At 39.5% G+C, this 24,013-nt stretch overlaps 1 protein-coding gene across 3 annotated transcripts in view; it reads right to left on the reverse strand.

The window, feature by feature from the left end:
- LOC145328623 (MFS-type transporter SLC18B1-like) overlaps positions 1–24,013 on the reverse strand; it is a 40,382-nt gene that overhangs the window by 11,878 nt on the left and 4,491 nt on the right. For 2 of the 3 annotated variants that reach the window (XM_080172380.1, XM_080172381.1), the window contains exons 2-6: positions 9,739–9,849; positions 2,601–2,658; positions 1,708–1,804; positions 1,087–1,127; positions 616–735 (exon numbers count right to left, since the gene is read on the reverse strand). In XM_080172380.1, the coding sequence (XP_080028506.1) occupies positions 616–735; positions 1,087–1,127; positions 1,708–1,804; positions 2,601–2,658; positions 9,739–9,849 (427 nt within the window). Of the gene's footprint in view, positions 1–615; positions 736–1,086; positions 1,128–1,707; positions 1,805–2,600; positions 2,659–9,738; positions 9,850–10,834; positions 10,992–24,013 lie in introns of those variants that run through there. The other variant, XM_080172382.1, reaches the window with a different exon arrangement.

Below are 24,013 nucleotides of genomic sequence, written 5' to 3' on the forward strand. Positions count from 1 at the left end.
CACAAGGCAAGCAAATTATTCAATAGAAAAGATAGGTTGGTTCCTTTAAAGTTTCTTGTTGAACACAGAACACCACCTCTCATTTTTACAATAAATTGAAAATAAGGGGAGTAGCATTTTGTTTGTTTATTACTTTAGGTCTATAAGGTTTGTTTATATTGAGTACTGGGTAGCCCCGACGGTTTAGAGTCCCCACATGGAGTAGACAAAGGAAAAAAACTATCCTACTTTATTTTCATTATTAAAAAATAAAAGGTGGGAGTTTCAGTCCTCTAGAGGCACTTTGAAGGAAAGTAGCGACATAATTGAAGACAAATATGTGACTACTCCAGCATTAAACAACCAGATTTTAATGCAAAAACAGACTTAATCTTAGAGGATATGACAATAGACAACATATTGGTCAAAAATGATAAACAAAATTACCCCTTCTGAAGATTAAATCATTTGTGGAAAAGATTGAATTTAATGGTTTCTTCGACTCAATCAAGATTTGATGAAAACTTTCAAATGTTTTGAATCAACAAATGAGAGATAAGGCTTACAAATCTTTGGGTACCAGTATACTTGATAGTCCTATTTCCCTTCCCTCCCAGATTCATATAGAATATTTACCTCTAGAAATCTGATAAGATAGCTGAACACTAAAAAAGTGGAGGTGTCCTCAACCCATTGCAGCAAACCAAAAAGAATAAATGTCCCTCCATCTATGATAAAGCCAGCTGGGAAAATTGCCTGGTAAAAAGTTTAACTAAATAAATGATCTGAATAATTATATGTATTAATGTACAATATTCCCATTGGATTGGTCGAATACCTATCTTAAAATGTTAAAACTTTCAAGGCGAAAATTTATAAATAAAAGAAACCGAATACTCTGTTTTTGATTGTTTGATTCTTTGAATGGAATACATACTTAGATTTACCGCTAGTTGTAAGCAACATTATTGTCGTTTATTTCATTGTTTTGTGTTTTTTTTAAGGCAGTGCTCGTTAGCCGCAGATATAGGTGCAGCATCAGACACGACCAACCGGTTTGCATTCAGCAGCATCAATAAGAAAATGTAAAAAATGTTTGAATCTTACCTTGACACCCCAAATAGAAAGATATTTTCCAACAAGTGGACCTAGAAATACAAGTAAGTGATGATTATATTCTTATTGTCAGTGCTCGGCAGCCGCGCGTCAGCTGCTACTAAGCTTCAAATTTAAACCTGTCTGGATGCTTTTTAAACTTGTTTTAAAAGAGGGATTGTCACATTTTGTCACAAAAAAATATTAACAGCATTTCTTGCTTTCCCTTAAAGTGCATTGCGAGCACTGAACTTCCCCCCTTTTTTTCAAATAAATTGAAAATAAAGGTAAGATAGTTTTCCACTTTATGTCCTAATCTATCAGCGTTTCACAGTGCCCAAAATAACCTAACCTAACCAGGCTCAAAAACAATCAAACGAAAACCCCCTATATATTTTCAATTTATTTCAAAGATAAGTACCAAAGAACAAAATAATTCAAGGACTTTTAGACGGAAAGACAGACCCAGTAACAGTAACAGACCCAGACTGGATTATCATGGATACATGGAGTCCTTACCAAAAATTCCAGCCATCTATCTTAATTAGCAGCCTAGAAAATTCCTTTTCTCCCACAGCATTTAGAACGCAAAAGAGTGAAGGACGGACGGACAGACAATACTAATGCACTTACCAAAAATGAAAAGAGAAAGATGAATGATACCAAAGACAGCTCCAAACTGAGAAGCTGTAGCACCTTTACTCTCTGCTTCTATCGGATAAAAAGTGGCCTAAAACATTAAGAATTTCAATTTTTCATCATTTTTTATTGTTTTCTTTATTGTTAAGTAAATAAACTGCATATAGAAATATACTGTTTATATAGGATAAAAAGTGGCCTAAAATATTAAGAATAACATTAGAATCTGTTTTATTGCTCATGTATCCTTTTAATTTAATAAAATTAAGGATAAAAAATACATACTCATACTAGTTGTTGATGTACTCTTTTTAGAACAAAAAGTATACAGTTGTAATATTTAAATTTGTTGTTTGCTTGGATTATAAAAGAAATAAAGTACGAATTCTTAAATTTGTTGTTTATTTGTTAGATTTTGTTGATCATGATAAGAAATAAGGAAAAGAATTCTCAGCAAGGATGATAACGTCCAATAATTGCAAAACAAGTACTGGAAAAAAATCGAAAACAACTTTTAATGTAAACAAAGATATAATAGACAACATAAAAAGACACGAAAAATTTAGGATGGCTAAACGAACAACATTAGTTTAAGAAAATATTCTCAGATAAATAGTATCTCATAATTACGGAGCCTTTATAAAGATGGAGTAGTTTTTTATTTTGGAGTATGGCCGATGGACTGACCGACAGAACAAATTTTGTATCAGACGCTCATTGGCAAATTGAATCTTAACCAAAGTTGTCTATCTTAAATAATATCCGAGAAAAATATATTTTCCGCATAGCGATATGGACCGAATAATGAACAGACAGGCAAAGTAAATTAAAGAGTAGCTTACACACTAAAAATTCGACTTATGGAATAATAAATACAAAAATTTTACCTGTAACGAAGCACAGAGACCAACTGACATTTGTAACAACAGGAAAGGTATTATTGTTCTGGTTAATTTATTCACTTTTATATGTGGTATTCGGCAACCGTGAGCCATGCCTATGGCACCCCTGACCGGGGTTCGGGGAAGGGCCAAAGGCCCTTCCCCGAGTCCTGGGGAAGGGGTCTGCCGACCCCCTCCCTATGCCTAAAATTAATGATTGAATCTGACAAGCTTTATTATGGTTAAGCTGCATTGTTAATTCCCCCCACCCTTTCCAGGGATGGGGGATCATTATTGCCCAAACTGACTATTGTATATGTATTATAATGCTTTTATGTTATGATTATTTATTCCTATCTGTGTAGCTATTGTTTGTTGTATATAACTTTTGTAACCCTTAGACCTTCAATAAAGGAACAACTGAATAGATGCTGTTTGTTATTTAGTGATTGTTAGAGAAGCGTAGCTTCTCTATAGTAAGGTGTCCACGTCTGTCACACTGCCGTAGTCTTTTCGAACTCTGGGTGTCTGCCATTTATCCTAGGCGGATACCACAACTTTTGGTGACAGCTGTGTGAGATTACGGCAAACCACAAGTGTAGAGCAGACGCGCAGCTGAGGCTAAGGTACTCCCAGCAGTGAAACTGGCAAAACTGACACAAGCAACCTGAATTACCCACCCTGGATAGCAAGGTCTAACTCTGCATCCGGCAGTTGTGGAAGTGAAACAGCGAAACTTGACGGAGAACCGCGAGAAGCGCCGACATCTAACGGAGAATTGAGCGCTCAAAGGGCTGAAACAGGCCTGCGGACTGGCTGAAACAAGCCAAATAAGTGCAAACGGCTGAAAATAGGCCAACATTTACTGCAAGAGATAGCAGGATCCGAACCAGCGGCGCTAGCAGGACGGGACATTCCCTGCCGCCATCAGCCGGATTCGGATACACGGCGCTGCAGGACGGGACATTCCCTGCCGCCGATAGGCTGAAACACGCCACATAGCTGCGAGCTGCGAGCCAACATACGAGTGTAGTGTACCAAAGCAGAGAAAACTACGTCAACTCCAAGTATCCTGAGAGGCTACAGCGCAGCCACCCATCTAGAAAAACAGATATTATATCACATTGTAGGGATTACCACCCTAGTGTGATGGTTAAACAATAGATTTATGAGCAAGGATTGGCAAACAATTTGTTGTGTATTGTGATAAAACTAAAAATAGAACAGGCTTGGATTTGTTGTGTATTGTGATAACAACTAAAAATAGAACAGGCTTGGTAAGCAAATCTGTTATGTATTGTGATAAGGCCAAAAATAGAATCTAGATGTAATATAACAATGCCTTGATAAACAATCTAACCACCCAAGCCTCCAGCACAACAAAATACACCCCTTATTCCAGAGGAAAGGGAGGGGCCCACTCTCCATTGAAGAAAATACAATCAAGGTGACATAACAATAAAGCCTAGGATTAAGGAGAAAGGGCACCATTACCTCATCACACAGTTACCTCAAACCCACAGCACTCCCCCCTTCCTCACAGGGGGAACGGACGGATTTACCCCGTCCCCTCACGCGCTTCCCCCCTCCTACCCACACTTGACTAAGTCCGCCCACGGTGTGGAGCTAGCGACCGGGAAAACAGAGCGCCATTTATGGGTCGCGCAACGGAGTTCGGGAAATATCATAAAATTCAACGGACAAAGCGGACCAATGAGAGAGCGAGTTGAGGGATAAGTGCGCGTTTTACCTGTGTGCGCGGATTTGACGGTGCGTAAGCGCGCTGCAAGGAAAGGAGATTTCACGCACACACACACACACACAGGAGCGGAGCTACTCCATAGCATCTAACAGAGGTATTTTTAGAAAATAAAGCATTACAAGCTTCTCCCTCCTATCTATAGTGTGATAAAGGAAAACCCAATCAGTTCCTGACAGCAGTTCAGACCCTCAACAGCTATCTACCCCTACCAGCCTACTCTACAACCTCAGAATAAAACTAGTGATAAGTACAGCTAAGTTATATCTTTGTAACTAAACTACCAACCTAGTGATAAAACAGTGTTGGCTGTTAGGCTAGAAAGCCTCAAGTGATAAACCATTTATAATATTGCCTTATAACTTTGTGTCCCGCCGTTGAACCGTTGACCCGATGGAGCAGCCGCAAGCGCCAGGAGGCGACCAAGCCCAAGGATGGCTCCAGGATGACCCCCAGCCGGCTCCAGCCGAGTACCGCAAGCTGATGCTGAGTAACCTGCCGGAGTATAGAGGACCGCCCAAGCAATCCTGGAGTTCCCACATCCGCAGACTCGAGATGTCATGGGCGGCTTACCGCGTGCCGCCCCATGACACCCTCAACCGCCGCAACGCCCTTTTACTGTCACTGGTAGGGCAAGCGGCGGAAATGGCTTCTCATCTGTTTGGCGAGGCAGGCCAAGCCTTGACATACGAACAGGTCAAGGCCGAGTGTGAAATGTTATTTCGTCCCGCCTTTGAATCCCAGACTTTGAAGCAAGCCTTCAGGGATTACAGGCAACACTCGACAGAACCTATACAAGCATACATATCCACAAAGTGTGCCTTGTATAGGGAGGCCTACAGCCATGAGGATCTCGAATTATTAATCGATGAATTAAATCGTGGCATTCGTAACGCTAATGTGAAACGTGAAATGATGAGTCATGAGATCGCCTCTGTACCTGAGTACACGAGGCGAGCCATGTTCACCGTCACAATGATTACCAAGCAGCTGAAGTAGGGTGTGTGCCTAGTGGACGCCACCGACGGGCTCACGGGATCAGCCAGCGTCCAGTTGCCCAATTACGACGAGTCGGAGCCAATGGAGATTGGCGCCTTGGCTCCGGGTCTCCACCAGATGGGGAAGGTCGCTCCAGATGACAAGATTCCAGGCCGCTGTTTCCGCTGCCAAGGGAAAGGCCACCGAGCTCGAGACTGCCCGACGCCTATGGAAGTCAGCCTGGAGGAGAGACGCACCCAGCCACGCCGTGACCGTCCTGCCAAGTGCGAGCGTTGCCACTATGCTGGCCATACGGCGGCCGAGTGCAGAGCCGACTGGGACCAGGTAGCCGGCCGTAGGCGCACCGCAGACAAGGGTGCTCCCCCAGGAAAGCCCAGCAGAGTAGCCCACATGGAAGGGAGCGCGCCCCCAGCACCACCGCAGCAAGCAGCCGCCCCCAACGCAGCGGGCCGAGCCGACGGAATGCCGCAGTTTGGGACCGTTCCAGCTAGGATCAACGTACTGGGAGGCGCGGCTGAACCCAACCGGGTTGGCCTGGGCTTCAGTCTCAACCACCTGGGGCCGGAGTTTGTGCAGCCCAACAACATCGCCGAGCCAGAAGTTCTGAGGCCCCAGCCTTTTAGCCTAAACATGATGGAGCCTGCCCGACCGAGCCTACCCAGCAAGAGTGGAGGGGCGCTACCCAGCGTCACTGAGACGGTGTACGGGGAGGCCCTGGCGGCCGTTGAACGAGAGAGGCAGGAGGCGCTAGCCAGCGCATCAGAGTCGATTTATGGGGCGCCACCCGGTGCCGCCACCTGCGATGACTGGGGGGTGCTATCCAGCGCCTCCAACCTGGTGCCTGAGGCGACAACCGTCGCCGCCACCGAGATACCTGGATCCTGGAACGAGCCAGCCTCCAACCTGGTGCCTGGGGCGACAACCGTCGCCGCCACCGAGATACCTGGATCCTGGAACGAGCCAGCAGTCCCAGAGGAAGGGGTGACACCCGTCACCCCCAGTCAGCCAGCGCCACCAGCCTGTAGAGAGAGGGATAAGTTAAATTTAACAAATGTGTTGTATCCAAACTATTGTAAAACCCCAACCTTGCCTGTGCCCCCTGCACCAGAGGATGGGGAGATTGAAATTTGGGGATATAAGGACTTGCCTGTGCCACATGCACCTGAGTTCCTAGGGCAGGGGAGGGACGTGAGTCAGGGCGAGCCTGTGCCACACGCACTTCAGCCCCATGCCACTGGGCATGCCATGGACAAGGGAAGGGACCCCTTGGGGCTAGGGGAGCCGACACCCAGGCAAGCGCCAGTCGCCTGCCAGTCTGTCATTGGGGAGGGTATCGGGGTGCCCCGGACACACAAAGATAACGCTCAATGGAAATTTGTATCTAGCCAGGAGCAGCCCAGCCGTGTCCAGCCCCGAGAAGCAGCCGTGATCCGAGCCGAAGATCCCCAGCCGCGTGCGCGAGGTAGATGGCTGTCTGGTAGCTTCTCACACTGGTGGATGGTCCTGTGGGGACTACTGCTGGCAGCCGTGTGGCCTACAACCAGCTACGTCCTGGTGGGGTGGGACTGCGCCAACCCCACCCACGTCACAGCCTACAATAAGGAAAAGATGTGTAGCACGGAACCGCTACACCAGGAGGTGCCCCTGGGCCATGAAGTACACGTCCTGCAGCAAGTCAAGATTAGGGAAACAACAGGATACAGTTGTCAGCTCACTGTGTCCCAGTGGACATTCAGGTGTGGGGTATGGGGTCACCTCAAGGTGACCTCGGTCCCCACCCTCATGAGGCCAACCAAGATCGATCCAGAAACGTGCCGAGACCTGGCCAGGAACCGAGTCTACACGCTGCCAGGCAAGACCCAGCCACTGACGTTCCAGCTGAACCATCCCCTGTTCTTCACCCTCGATATGGTGGGCGCCCTTGTCAACAGCCCCGAGGGGGTGGGTTGTGAAGGGGAGGACGTCCACTTCGAGGGCCAGCTGTACCGCAATGAATTAGTGCTCCAGGAACGACGGCTGCTGGTCAAGGAAGAGACCTACGTAGTAGAGGATGGACGGGTGGAGTCCCAATCTGACCACCTGGCCTTAGAATGTCCCCATTCTGAGCTGTCTTGCATCACTGGGGAAGCAACCTACGTGTGGGACCACCTGGGGAGAGATTGCCCCTTGAGGCTGATCCGCAGCCTCCAGCCTAGCCTAGTGATGGATGCGTTCCTGGTTGACCATCAAGCCCAGTTTTTCATCAACATGACCAACCCCACCTCAATAGTGAACTGCGACTTTGAGACCCATGCCACCAACCACCCAGCATTGTTCGTGGCAGCTGACCCGGCCGCGGCAGCGCTGCCCAGAGTATCGGCCAGGGATGTGGATGTCCCCCTGCAGGCCCAGATACATGCAGGTTACATTGGATTCACCCTGGAGACACGCATGAAAAGCACAGCGGCAGAAGAAGTAGCGGCCAACTGCTGGAAGCTCCAGCAACTAGACCCGGCCCACCCGGTGCGTGTCCAGGGGAGCACGTTCTCTGTACTGAGGGGAGATGTCCTGCTCCAGCTTACCTGCCAACGCAACAAATACGTTGTCCGTGAAAGCAAGGAATGTTGGGACAAAGTACCAGTGGAACCCACAGGATTTGTAGACGCCGTGACACGGGTGTATAGCGGCCACGCCACCAAGATTCCCTGCTCCTCCACCTACCCCCTGACTGTGCACGCGGAGGAAGGCTGGATAGAACTAACCCCCGCACCTAAGAAGAGGCCACCCCCGCTGGATACGCCCAAGCAGCTGCTGACAGAACCCTTGGATGACTTTAGTTCAGGAGGCTTGTATTCACAGGCTGAGTTGAACGACTGGCAGCAGCTGCTAGCATTCCCAGCGTATAAAAGCGCCATGCTGACCGGCCTGTCCTATGGCTCGTGCGTTCAGCAAGGTAGCTGTTCGGCCACTGGAGACCATGGGATCGTGTCCTACAATATCGACCGACTGGCAGAGGAAGGAGAGGCCGCCCTGGATGTCTGGGCTGGGTTCAGACAAGCTATTCATGAGTGGGGAGATGGCGCAGCCATACTGTGCTTACTGTTGTTGATCCTCAAACTGCTGGGGGATCTGACCATTATTTCCCTGGCAGCCGCACAAGGAGGTGTACGGGCCGCCATGAATGCGATGTCACAAGTGTTCCTGTACCATCCAACCTTGTACAGGAAGGCCTTGGCCAGAGCCCGGCTCACACATGCCAAGTCCCGGGACTTTTCAGTAGACTGGGATGCCATTCCCATTGGCCGGGAAGCCGCCGAGGAAATGGTGTCCATGCAATCGACCGATAGCGGGCATGACCGCCCAGGCAGGCCTGGACCGCCCTCTGGAAGACCCCGCGGCCCCTCGGGAGGCCAGGCTGCCGCTCAGACGGTCAACTTGGCAGCCAGTGCCCCAGCCGCTGCCAACAACAACCAGAATGCCCCGCTGCTGACCGGCCCCGCAGCGGCTGTGCCCCACGCCAACCTGACACCTGCCGGCACCGAGCTACGTGTCCAACCGAAGCCAGCCTCTACCTTCTATCCCACGTTGGGAGCCCATCAGCCCTGAAAAATCACCACTAGGATTCCATTGAATCATTATCATTTGTATATATCTTAGCCCTAAGGAGCGGGCCGAAGGCCTCAACCACTGTCGGAAGTCTGGTAGGGAGACCCTCTCCCAGCCTTCCGAGGGGAGAGTTGTGGTATTCGGCAACCGTGAGCCATGCCTATGGCACCCCTGACCGGGGTTCGGGGAAGGGTTAAAGGCCCTCCCCCGAGTCCTGGGGAAGGGGTCTGCCGACCCCCTCCCTATGCCTAAAATTAATGATTGAATCTGACAAGCTTTATTATGGTTAAGCTGCATTGTTAATTCCCCCCACCCTTTCCAGGGATGGGGGATCATTATTGCCCAAACTGACTATTGTATATGTATTATAATGCTTTTATGTTATGATTATTTATTCCTATCTGTGTAGCTATTGTTTGTTGTATATAACTTTAGTAACCCTTAGACCTTCAATAAAGGAACAACTGAATAGATGCTGTTTGTTATTTAGTGATTGTTAGAGAAGCGTAGCTTCTCTATAGTAAGGTGTCCACGTCTGTCACACTGCCGTAGTCTTTTCGAACTCTGGGTGTCTGCCATTTATCCTAGGCGGATACCACATATAAAACAGAATTCGTAATATTTCTGAACACTTATTTTAAATTAAATGAGTATGAGTAAAAGAAAACTCCCAGTGCAGTAGAGTAAAAGTGGGGGGAATGCCTTGGTTCATAATCAGGTAAAACACATTACCAAAATTAAGATGCCAAACAACTTTCAGAATTTCTATTATTCGGAAATTATTGAAGAGTGAATTAATTCCTGATAAAATAAGCTTTTGTAGCTGGTTGTCTGTTTTGTGGTCTAGTTAATAATGGTGTTATTTCACCCAGTTCTCCGCCCCCTGCCATCTTCTTGTCGTCACTTTCAGCCCTGTAATAGAATAGTTATTTCTCGCATTGTATTATAGACAGCTTTCCGCGGATATCAAAATTTACAATTATAAGAGTAAAACAAGTTTTGTTAGCCCCGAGATGCCGAAGGTATGGTCTTACGAACCTTGTTTTAATATTATGATTTTACATTTTTATATTCGAAGAGAAATGGATATAATACGATGTTAGAAATAATTTTTCAGTATGGCTCAGAACCGAATCTAATCCACCGAATATTAATCGGTTTCAAAGCGATACGGGGAGGGGATTTTTTATGAGCTACTATTAGCAATTAAAATTGTCAACAAAAATGCTTACAAATTTCGGTGCTAGAGATTAATCTATTGGAATTTATTCTTTACCCTAATATGAAAATAACAGGATGTCCATCTGTGTGTATGTAGAGAAGTGAAAACTTTACAATGAATCTACCTATACGTCATATGAATGTTTATAATCATTTTAAGAAAGATTATCACCGCCCTCCCAAGAAAAATCGTCTCTGGAAAAAAATTACCCCTTCATTTTTTATAACGTAAAATTGAAATTGGGGGGTCGACTCCTCCACTTCAATTACTACTAGACCCCTCTTGAGACGTAGCCGAAAGTATTATACAAATGACTTATTATATTAAATATTATATGAACTTGGAAGAAAAAAAATAATTTTTACAGGGTTTTTTTCCTTTTTCTTAGATATTGTCTGTAATACGATGCAAGGCACTAAAAATTATACAAAAACATCTTTTTAGTACTGATACTACTTTGGTTATCAATGTCAGTCCTTTAATTATTTTTGAAAATAGAGGGGGCTTTAATGGCTTGAAACACAAGAAAAGGATTTATAAATTGTACTTTAAATGTATTGTGGGTATCTCTAAATTTAATCTTTTAAGCACTAACAATGGAGGAAGGTAAGGACGTACCCTTACTATAGAGTAGCAGTTCGCTTCAATATTCCAATTTTACAAAATAAATCTTACTTTTATCTATACAACTTAACAAAAACTTTATATTTCCTCTATCTTTACATTTTTTATTGGAAAAAGCAAATAACTTTTATAATTTTTAGTAGAAAAAATTATGTTTTAACTTTAACTGTGTATTAATGTATCTGTATAGATGTGATTACTGCATGCTAAAAATATTAATAATGTGTGTTTATATATTTGAATCATGTGATGTTAGACACACGTATAATGCACATGTCATTTCAAATTATATTAATGGGCAACTCATTTATTAACAACTGTTTAATTTTCACTTGTTTAGGGATCTTAAGGGATGTTACAATGATGTACAGTTCCAATAAGTTACGATAGACAAAAATAGTATTCTGTAGGAAATGGGAGGGGAATTGTCAATAGCTTTAAAACTATTTTAAAAACTTTAGAAAACTTCCCTTATAAGCCAAATTGGCCCAGCTATTTCAGAGATCTTTTGCTCTAACTAAAAACTTGCTACTAAGTTATATACTTTTTTATTCATTCCTAGCCTCTAGGGGCTTTCCTTTGTGAAAGGTAACTTGTTTAGCAGCTTCGATGCTCTGCAATTCCAAATATCCGTCCATAAGTTATGAAATGTGGGAAACGTGAGTTTCTCGACTGCTATTCAAGATAGGTAGCTAATGAGCATCTATTATATATTTTACTTAGTCAGTTCGCCTGTCTGTCAGTCATACTACAGGGTGTTTCAATAGAAACGTTTTTTTTCAAATCTTAATTAGGCATAAAAAATAAAAACATTATATAAAATGCTTTATATATTTGGAAAACCTATTCTGGGACATTTATGTTTCAAATATTTGAAAATGATTTTTTCAATAAATCATGCCTTAAAAAACGGTTTTTCCAAAGACCTTATTTTTGAAGATTTACAGATTTAAAGATTGTGGAAAAAATGTTCACATTTTTAAAATTCAAATTGCGCGGCTTGTATTAATAGTAGAAAAACGTTATGCATACCGTTAGAATTTTCATAACCTCTAGTTCTTGGATATATAGGAACCATTCCTGTTCTATGTATAGTATAGGAGCTACGTGGTAAAATGTTCCAATTTTCTTAAAACTTTAAAACCTTTTTCTCACATTCTTCAATGTAGCTCCTAAACTACAAATAGCACATCAATAATATTTATATTTCAAAAAACTAGAGTTTATGACAATTCTAACGATATGCATGACGTTTTTCTACTATTAATACAAGCCGCGCAATTTGAATTTTAAAAATGTGAACATTTTTTCCACAACCTGAAATCCGTAAATCTTCAAAATCTTTTTATGTCCCAGAATAGGTTTTCCAAATATTTAAAGCATTTTATATAATTGTTATATTTTCTATGCATAATTAAGATTTGAAAAAAAACGTTTCTATTGAAACACCCTGTACAAAAGACGTATATGCAACTTATATAGAAAGCTCTGGTCATTTTTTTATTTTCGCTGAACATCTATCTACACTTTATCTCAGATTATCCGTTTATAAATCCATGCATTTTGTGCTTCGGAACTTACAAATGTTGTCATCCTTGTTTAAAATCTAGCCTAAAACAATTCACATAAAAACAGTACAGCAAAATGGAGTTAATTATACAAAAATCAATTTCTGACTCTCCCTTTAACATCTCTTCCTCTACTAAAACTAATAAATATGTACATTAATATCCCCTCTAACAATTTTAATCAAGTATTTTTTATGCGTAAATTGCACTCTTTTTCTATAGCCTCTAACAAGTATTTTTCTGTATTGTTAGACATGACAAAAAAGTGTGATTTTTGGGGGCGGATTTTTTAATATGATGGAAATTTTAGTGTAATTTTAAAGTTTGTATTTATTCAAAGTTAAATTATATTTTTGGGCTGCTTATTTTTAAAACAAATAAGTTATGAATGTACTTGCATGTATTTATGTTAAGTAGAGAAGCGACTCTATTTACTAGGTTCTTTTCGTCTAACAGCTACTGTACAAAAATGAGCCTGCTTAGAAAAAGTTTCAGCATATTTTGATTTTATCCACTCTATACTTTTTCAGTTTTTCTGTCATCCTTATAATAAAGTAACAGAATGTGTGTTTTTCTGTCTGTTTGGTTGTACCGAAGGATCTCGCTAACCGCTGAACTGATCGGGTTCTCCTTAACAGGGTAGTTTCTCATAGGTCCCGGGAAGGTTTATAACTATTTTGGGGGAGGGGGAGGAAATCACGAAGAAATAAAAAAAATTACTTATAGAGACTCCTACTCAACATAGCTAGGTTTCGTAGAAAAACATAGATAGGTATAGTATTATTTTTTAAAACATTCAAAGTGCCACTAGAGGCTTCTAGGGGCGGAGACGCTAGTTATTTAAATACTATCAATTATGACTACATAAACTTTTTTTATGTAGATTCTCTTAATTAACAGAAAAATAAATTTATTAAAAAGTTTAATTGGCCTTTTTTCGGCTACTTTGTATTATCTCTGATCTTCAATTTTTTCTTCTATTTATTTATCTAAATTTCTTATTCTTAGTTATCTATTTTTATTTATGTTAATCTACCAATTTATAAATTTTTGTCCCAATTTTTTTCTCTATCTTTATTTTATTCTTTTATAATACTCCTTTAACAATTCAAATATTTCTTGAATTGTAGCTCAGCTTATATAAACATTTCTGTGCTTGTTTAAAATTAATCAAACACTAATCATACATAGTATGAAATATCTAAATAAACATCAGTAGCAAAGCTACTCTATACTAGATGGTCCGTTTGTCTGTGAACATCATCTTTTGTTCTATTTTGATAACAACATAATGGTGTAGACATATTATGGTATAAAAAAATGGTTACAGATATGTCAGCCATGTAGGACGTAGAGAGAGAGGGGACAATGGGCTGTTTATTATACTAGTCCCTATAATTATTATACTATAATTCTATTTTGTTGACTTAACAAATTAGGGGCCTTTAATTGATTGGTTCAATAATGTGAGTGTTCAAATGTTTTAACTACTAATTCTAATCTACAGAAGGGGTAATTTTGTGTATCGCCATTGGAGATGTACATCAATTTGTCGGCCATTGTCATATCCCTTTAGATCCCTGCAGCCATGTCAAATATAATTTGATTCCATTTAGTCAAGAATCAGTTCAATTACTGTGTAATATCTACTGTTCTTATATTAAATATTAAATTATTTAGCTTGTAATAATTAGCTACGCTACTGAAAGTCACATTTATCCTTGTTTAATATATTTATATTTATGTATTTAAGTCAAAAGTTGCAATTTTGGATTTTAAGTTTCCGTTAGCAAAAATAAGATTTGCAAATGAACAAGTTTGAATAGAAAAAAAAACATAGATAAATGTTGCAAATTTTTAGTAGCGAAGCCACTCTATAATTAGATTGACGACTACAAATTCCTGGGATTAAATAAGTTTTACATATTTTCTGCAAGTTTCATTACGATTTGTTAATTAATCAATTGGGGGGCTAGATCGATTCCTAGATTTTTACGTTTTTGTGATTTTCTCGGCTCCTATTCAAGATTTATCCTCGTTTAGTGACTAAACTACTTTACAAGAATACCAGCAACCTTGTTGCTCTTTTTAAATGATAAGAGTTGACAAAATTCTTTGAATTTCTTTGCCAGAATAGGGTTAGTGTTTCCTTAGCCTTTTATAGTTTAAAAGGAATATGTGAGACTTAGAAATAAAGCTCTTTATGACTTTTGTATTTATTGTTAGGTAGAATCTTAAGTTAACTAAGACAATTATGTTCATAAGCAGTGCAGCATTCATAGTTCTCAATATTTAAGATGGTATTTTATACCTTCCCCTCCTCCCCCAATCTCCTGCTCCCCTTTTAATTTTGGTGAAACAGGAGTTTTACAAGGATGACAACATAAGTAGCGAGACACCAAAAATCCATGAAGGGCAAACAGACAAAATGAATTATAGAGAAGATGTGATAAATATTCAATAATTCTTAGAAATCATAAAACCTTTCTGATATATTAATAAAAAAAAATAATTTTATGTCATTCATACATAACCGACATATTAGCGGACAAAGTTAATTAAATAATTGATGCTCTTTGATACAGGGAATCTTCATCAAAAATTTTACTCTTCTGACTTCTATCATCAATTGCAGTCGAGAAAATCGCATTTCCCCCATAGCGTTACGGAAGGACTAACTGACAGACAGACAAAGGTTCGTTGCTAAAAATCATAAGGGGTTGTAAAAGAATCGCGTTAATTAAAGAGTAGCTACAATGTTATCAATCTAAAATGATTCAGATGTTTAGAAAAGTTGCTTCGACAGAAGCGAATAAGTTTTAATAGATTTCTATAGTGTCAATATTGAACTGTTACTTTTACCAGATGACAAGAAAGTCTACAAATGATGTTTGTTTGTCTGTCTGTGTCCGAATGAAAGAATACAATATCTACGCAGACAATATCCAAAATGCTTAATAAATTATTGTTAGAAAATTGCATATACTAACTAAAGATTTATTTTTATTAACCGTTCTTTATCGAAATCAAGAGATTAAATTGTCAGAAATTTAGATAATTTGTCGTTGTAAACTTGGGGAAAAAAATTATTTGCGTTATTACTAAAAGGAAGTGGGTAATAAAGGGATGAATAAGGGAGTTATAGCTTAAATGACACAACTTTAAATTTCTGTATAAATAATTTACCGTTCATATGAACCAATCACGAAGCTTTTTAATTTCCGTCATACTGGACTACCATTGGTCAATTAAAATATATACTGGCCTACCATTGGTAATTTAGTCTGTGTATTGGCCATTCATTGGTCATTTGTATTGTATGACGTCATTTTTTTAAGACACTATAAACAGCTTCACCAATCATGTGTCCCTCATAGTCAAAAGACATCCAATGATAGGCTGGTATTCTGACAAGTAGATATGTCATTGGCTTATTCAAATTATTAACCAAGTTCAGAAATTCTAAGTTGTTCCAGAAGATGCAATTTTAATTGTCCAATAATAATAATGCAGTCGTAGCAGGATTCGAACTCATCACCTACCCTGGCCAAAGCAGTGGATACCTTATCCTTTTCGCTAAATATCGTAGGACAAATTTATCGGCTATGTAGGAGCACTTATTCAAGAAAGGCATGTTATTAAATTCTAGAAATGTTTGCCGCTCTTCAAAATTACAGGGAATAAAGGATAGGACAATGGGCGAAAAATTATCGATGTGTGAAATTCTGCTATTGATAGAGAAGTATATTTTTTGGTAAAGTAAATCATTAATTCCCTTTAAAATTGAATTGTAATTGGTTTGAAGTAATAGTTGTATGGTACTTTATTCTTGGCAAATTGTGAAATCTTTTAAGACACAGAAAATCAATGTCTAACGTCGACTATTTATCATTTAAGACAAGGATGACAACATCCATAAGTAGCGAAGCACAAAAAATCATGGATGGGAATGTGTACAAGTAGATTTAAGTGTATTTTTTAAATCAAAAAAAGATTTATCAGAGAAAATAAACACGAAACCTTGTTTTATTTTGTATGATGACGACAGTCAAAGTAAATTACATAAAAGATGCTCATAACAATTGGAAAAATATTTTGATACTGATATCCCAAAAAAGTTTGTAAATCGGACCTGTCTTAACCTCTTTTCGAGGAAGCTTTGTGCTTATCAAGATCGAAATTAATTCCTTTTCCTAGATTTCCTCGTACGGGCAGGATTACAGTCCAGGACCTTTTCGACTTGGTGTACTGTCTAGGTCCTGGTCCAGCAATCCAGGAGAACTAAGGATGACTGTCACGCACCCTTTTCTGTCCAAACACCCAAGGATATTAGGCTAAGTAACATTCAACAGACAACCAACTCTCTGTGATGCACGACCTTTGTCTGAGAAGTCCCAACTGTGCATGGTAACGAGTTGCGCCTGTTTTGGGCCAAGGCATTCCCCCTACTCTAACTATTTATGTCGCGCATCTGACATAGCAGCAGTAGGAACCATTTTTAACGTCTTTAGTTATGACGCGGTGTCGGCCCGAGATTCGAACCTATCACCTTCCCGACGACGGGCGGATGCGCTACGTGTTGAGCCAGGGTCGCGGGTATAATTAATTCCTTATTCATTATCCCAAATTAAGCGCAAATGTCGTCTTTGTTTGACTTTCCTTTTCTAAAGAGACGCGGCATGAGTTGTTTATGTTTTGATGCGTCCACGTTCTTTACTTTTGAATAATATGTGAGTGGGTGAAGATTTCAGAGAACAAAGTTGGGCCTATCATTGGTCTCATAGTGCGTGAACGACCCTAGTATACCAGGGGCTTTAAACCATAAGAACTTCAGGTAGAATTTGTTCATTTTATTTAAATTGAATGGCATATAGGACGATTTTATTTAGTTTAAAAAGCTTTAGCCAGCTAAACATGAAACTTTATTATGATTCAATTATTATGTTTTAGTAATTTTTATGTGCCTTTATTTTTGCATTTAACTATGATTATTAAACCAAATAATTTTCCTTTAAAGCCAAAGTACCCAAAGATTCTTAACCGTAGAAAAAAAGATTTTAAAAAGCAAATAAGATTACGTGGTTATAAAAACTGGAATTTTGTGTTAATTGATTTTGTAATTTCAGGACTTTGAAATAGTTTCCTCAATAAATCTATAATCAAACCTGCTGTTGAAACTTGATGGTTCCTGGTATTGGGGGTTTGTGTGTACGTCAAACAAGATCTCTAGAACTTCCCGCTAATTCGGAAGTCACACTCAACCAAAGTGTCATGGTTGAGACAATTTCAAATAACCTGATGTTTGAAGGAGCTGCACAAGCAATTTCAAATGGTTGAGATCAATAGCATATAGTGTATTGATGCAAAAAACATTGACAATTTTTCTGTGAAATAGTACCTAGTGAATCAATATGGTGCTCACTAAAAAGCAGAAAATTGAGCGAGCTATCGCTATTGGCAGTGAAAGGCTAGAAGTGTTTGATGAACAGATAAAAGTGTTTTATGAAAATCTAAAAGCCTGCCAAAGTTTTAGTTCATGTGAAAATGTGAATTTAAAATCAATTCGTGACATTTTTAGTGAGGTCAAGGACCAATCTGACCTAATAAAAAGTCTAAAATCTGCCGTGGAGACTAGTGAGATGCGCGAGTTTAAGCGTGATTTGGATGAAGCTAGTGAGCAGAAAAATGTTGCAGATAAAGTTTATGCATCGTTGGAGCAGTGTACGAAAATTCTGCACTGGCTTGACAATGATTCAGACGACGCGAGGTTGAGCACTGTCGCCAAGAACCTCGACGTCATTGAGAAGGTGAGGATGGACATGGGAGTGCTCAAGATTTCCATGGAGTTGCGCCAAGAAGTACGTGATATGACCGAAGGCTTAGAGAGATGGAACGTCGTTCATCTAACTTGGATGAGAGTGGGACACCTGCCATACTCTCCAGAAGTATGTCCGCCGTGGATATTCGGAGTTCCAACCCGCAGTATGGGCGCTGGGACAACAGTTTGTTGCCGTCCTTTGACGGTACTGACATGGATTACTCCAACTTTAAACAGGTCTTTAAAGATCTATGCGCTGGTTACGGATTTTCTGACCAGAGGTTAAGTCTGATGTTGTGTATGGAGAAGGTGATAACCAACCTGGAGCTACGCAAGCAAGTGTCAGCGATTAGAGATCATAATGAACAATGGTTGTTTTTGGATCAGATGTTTTTATCAAACACCCGCCGGTTTTTGAAGATTTTGACTAAGCTGAACAAGATGAAACCTGTGGATAAACCTGTGGACGTGGTCAGTGCAATTGCTACCTTCAAAAGCACCATGCAGGAAGTAGAAACCATCGTTGGTTCTGAAGCTAAGGATTACCACCACTTAACTCTTATTCATATTTTCAAAGACAAATGTCCAGATGCCCTGAGAGAGAAAATTATGATGGAGCTAGGCAGCATGAACCTGCCAAACATCAAGAAGATTGTAGAACTTCTGGAGAGGACAAGGGGAGCAATGTTGGCTGGTGATATGTCCTACGACACTGGTGCCGGCAAGAGGAACCGTGACAGAGCTGCCGCCGCGCAAGTATCTGGCCGCAGTGACAATGAGAATGGACGGGCTGGAAAGGACAAAACTTCCAAGTGGAATAGTGCATGTCCTATTGAAAGTTGCAAGGATAAACATCCAATTTTCCGTTGTCTCACGTTTAAGAAGATGGATGTTGTTGACCGAAAAAAAGTTGTCCAGCAGAATAAGTTGTGTGAACTCTGCCTGTGTGATGGTCATGCTGCTGACAATTGTAATAAATCGGATAAGCTTGGTGTCTGTGGCACCAATAATTGCGACAGTTATCATAGTCGTATGTTGCATGAGGCTAGTGCTAGTGTGAATACAGTCTACAAATCAAGTTCTGCGCCTAGCACATGTACCTTCCTGCTGCAAATATTTCCAGTTGTAGCACCTGGCGGCGGCGCCTGCCATGCCGCCGTCATGTTTGATTCTGGTGCGAATCTACCACTTATATCTGAGAAGTTGTCCAACAAGTTGAAGCTGAAATCTACCGGCAGATATACAAACATTTCTGTTGCTGATGGTAGTGAATCATCCTGCCGCAATGTGGTGTTCTATCTGAAGGACAGGGATGGTAATTTGAGAGAATTTGAGGCAGCTGTTATGCCTAACCTCGGAGGTGGCAACGAGATGCGCTCGGTCCATCCGGAAACCGCCGCCGAAATATTTAAGATGCCGCCAGAAAGATTCACATATATTAGTGGAGGCTTGGATATTATCATTGGAAATACCCATCCTGACGTGTTTCCGTCAACCTACCAGAAAGTGGGCCAGTCTATGTTGTGGAGAACCATTTTTGGAAGTGGTTTTATCTGTACAAGTGCTGACTGTGGAGCTGGTCAGCAGAAATCTGCGTATAAAGCTGTCAGTGTTAGTGGAGGCGCCTTGCCTGATTTTTTGTCCTCAGAGTCATCCAGGTACAGATTGGGTCCAGAATGGTTGCGCCAGGATGAGAGTGCGTGGCCGGTGAAAACTGCCGTAGCTGTTGATAATGAACTGGTTGGTACTGCCGTAGCTGTTGATAATGAACCAGTTGGTACTGCCGTAGCTGTTGATAATGAACCGGTTGGTACTGCCGTAGCTGTTGATAATGAACCGGTTGGTACTGCCGTAGCTGTTGATAATGAACCGGTTGGTACTGCCGTAGCTGTTGATAATGAACCGGTTGGTACTGCCGTAGCTGTTGATAATGAACCGGTTGGTTCTGCCGTAGCTGTTGATAATGAACCGGTTGGTTCTGCTGTAGCTGTTAATGATGATCCTGTTGGTTCTGCTTGTGATGCTGTTGTTGAGAAACCTGTTATTTCTGCAGTTGATGCTGTTGTTTGTGTTGCAGTCAATTCTGATGTTAAAGATACTGCCGCAGCCGTTGACAATACTGCTAGGGCGAGCACTGCCGTAGCTGTTGATGATGAACCTGTTGGTTCTGCTTGTGATGCTGTTGTTGATAAACCTGTTATTTCTGCAGTTGACGCTGTTGTTTGTGTTGCAGTCAATTCTGATGTTAAAGATACTGCCGCAGCTGTTGATAACATTGCTACGGCGGGTGAGGCTGTAGCCGTTCACAATGATGATGCTGAAATTGGTTGTGTTGCAGCCGGTTCTGATAATGAGGTTGGTGCTGTTGTGAATCAAGAATCGACCTGGCTGCTGCCAAGCTGGCCGCCCGACACAGGGTAAAGGGCCTGCAATATGGCGGGTGTTGCCGCTAGAAAGTTATTGAAAGTCTACCAACCCCACAAATCTAATTTACAACATAAACTATTTATGTGTGAAAATGATCTTTTAAAGAAAAAATATTACAAGTTATATATTAAGCTTGTGAAGGGAACCTAAATGGATTCTGTAAAGAATAAGTATTCATTGCTCAACTAATTTTATTGCTCATATTTAAGCACAAAAATTCTACAAAACTGTTTAGACTTTTAAAGCAGATTTAAAAAAAAAAAAAAGGATTTTGTTTCTTTAAGTATGATTTTGAAAAGCAAAAGTTTGTGTGTATTAACTACCAAATGATTTTTGCAGATTTTTTTAGATTGAGAAAAATAGATTTTTTAAAAATTATTTTTCGAGGTATTTTTTTCATGGTTCACGTTTGCTTAAAAAATGTTATTTCTCAGATTCTCATATGAAATAATGCATTAAAGTAAAGAACACAACATGTAAAATTATTATGATAATGTTTAAAATATTTCTTATTATTATTTTCAAAGATTATCGCAAAAAATAAAGATATTTGTTTTAATTTGTAAGCAATAAAGGTTTTTCTTTCACTCCGGAGGCATGGATTCCTAATAATCCACGCGTAAAGATTTTTTCTTCATTCCGAGAGCAGAGATTCGTAGTAATATATGTACCTAGCGATTTCGGACAATTTTAAACCTTGAGAAAGTATTTTATAGCAATTATTTTCCTAGGTACATATATTTTCGTTCATGTTTAAAAATGTAAACTCTATTTTCTATGAGATAAGCATTTATAATAATGAACACGATGTATGATATTATTAAAATATTGATTATTATTTATATGAATATCACAGAATTAATTTAAGATAAACTATGCATATTTTAAATTAACCTTTCCTTCATTTTTATCGCAGATATTAAAATACTAGCCTACAGCTCACGTTGTTCGCTGGTCTGTAATGCTATTGAGAACATTAAATATCTGTAGGGAAAGGGTATAATGCTGATGCCATTATAAGAGTAATAAAATCCGGTAATGAAGAATTCGTTTAGGGCCTGATCTTTCAGGGATAAGACAGAAGGCATTTTTATGTTTGCTGACCCATGCACCTCTACTCTATGAATAACATTGTCCGGTGATTTATCGTTAATGCTCTAAAATATTTTTTTTCAGCTTTTATCAATGATAATCTTTTTAAATGTTGTGTAAATATTCAAATACCACTAAGCATCATTACTTACTATGTCTGTCTGTTGTGCACCATTTTTGCTTTCATTTGCTTTGCCTTTTATTTTTTTAATTCAAGAGCTTCTATAGTTATGGATGTTGTCATCCTTATTTATTTGTTAAAAGTTTTATTTCTCACCTTCTTCGTTATTCTGTCTATAGTGCTTTGAAATTATTAAAATTACTGTAGGGAAAATGTTTATTTTCCCCTCTGCTATAGAAGATTGAATTTTTTTGAGACCAATGCACTTCTGCCCGCCTAACCGTCGATCAATCAGTACTGCATAAACACAACTTTTTTTTCTGATGTCAAAGACTGCTAATATTTTGTTTGAAGATTTGTATGACCACTGCACTGATCATTGTTCGTCATTCTGTCAGTTATGCCCCTTTTCCTTCTTTTTGCTTTTGTGTTTTTACTTTTACAATTAGGAACGTTGCTACATGTGGATATATTATCATCCTTGTTGATGATTTTTAAACTCATGGATCTTAGGAGATATTGTACTATATTTATTTTACATCCCCCATGATGATAAATAAAAGTAAGCCTTCTGTTGATTGAAAAGTTTGGACACTTCTTGTTTAGAAGTGACGAAACACAGATCAAGTTTTTTAGTCAAAGTGGTTACTAAACTTTGGTTTACAGTGTAATTTACAGTCAAATGTTCCCTCCTTCCCTGAGCAAAAGAAATTCTGGAATTGAAACTATCCTTCTTACTCTATAATTCACATGGTCCATTAGTCTCTTGGATCGAGATTTCATATTTTAATAGCTAAAATATTTGTTTTCTCAGCTGCTATCAAAATTAGATGGTTTAAATTTTTAATCAATATTATAATGACACATTTGCAAAATTCATTTTCATTTAGTAGCGAAGATTATCTTTAATTCAAAATGTCCTTCCGTTCGTCTGTTGGCTATGATTAGAGGAAAATGTGATTTTCTCATTTGCTATTCAATGGCTGAAAAGTTGTGTAAATACTCCCTACATAGCTTTCCAGTATGGGCCTCATTTATTGGTCAGTTCATTCATCCAGTAAGAGGGAAGGAAATGGGGTAAAAGGGTTGTATAATGTTGTTAATGATCTATTTCTTGTTAAAAGCAAAACTTTTTTACAGTGGGGGTTTGTCTGTCCATCCGTACGTCTCTAACAGATAGTTCTGATTGTTAATTTAGGCATATTAGAATTGTCCTATTGAATTCAAACTCGACAATAAAATTCTTGAAACTGTTATGTCCTGCAATGAAGTCAAAGTAAAAATTTTTTTTTACCATTGATTTACATAGTTGCCCTATCACCATGACGTTAGTATGTCCAAATAAAATATCTTGTATTTAATTTTAAGCTATTAAATAATATAGTTACTATTTATGGTAAATCTAGATATTTCATCTTAAGTGCAATTACTCTAAATTTCTTATATAGAATTGATCGAGTTTCTCTTTTAAGGATTTTGTCATTCTTGTTAATCTTATTAATTATCAGAGATAATTACTCTTTTTAATTAATAATTACTGTCGCTCTTTGCCTTACAAATTTTATTCTCTTTTTCTTCAATTAAATGAGTCATTCTTTCTCCCTCTCCCCGTTCTCTCTCTCTCTCTCTCTCACTCTGTCTCTCTCTCTCTCCCCCCTCTCTCTCTCTGTCTCTCTCGCTCTGTCTCTCTTTCTCCTTTCGTTCTCTTTCTCTCCTTCCCCTAATCTCTCTCTTTCGCTCTCTCTCTCTTTCTCTTGCTTCTCACTCTCACTCTCCCTCTCTTCATACTCAACAAAATAATAAGTTACAACTTTAACGTCTTCGAATATCTGTTAACTTATTTATTCAGTAATTTGTTTTATATTTACACCCAATGTAACAATACACGATTTAACGTTTTGCTTCATTTTTATATATTTTTTAAAAGATTTAAATTCTAATATTTTTCATTTAAAATTTTCGTCCTGAAAGGGTTAAAATGATTAGTTTAATATTTGACCGCATTACAGGGAGTGTCGCACGAATCAATTCATTATAAAACTAAGTTTTCCTATGTTTACTATATTATTAACTTAAGTTTTCTGTTTTATTAATACAAATCAAATAATTCAATGTTATTTAAATAGCAACATGAATATAAAAAATGCATTTATGATGCAAAAAGTAGAATAATGGGTATTATCGTTCTGGGCAATGAGAGTTTA

This window comes from Acartia tonsa, chromosome 9 (assembly GCF_053477335.1).
Source record: "Acartia tonsa isolate MP-2025a chromosome 9, ASM5347733v1, whole genome shotgun sequence".
NCBI lineage: Eukaryota > Metazoa > Arthropoda > Copepoda > Calanoida > Acartiidae > Acartia > Acartia tonsa.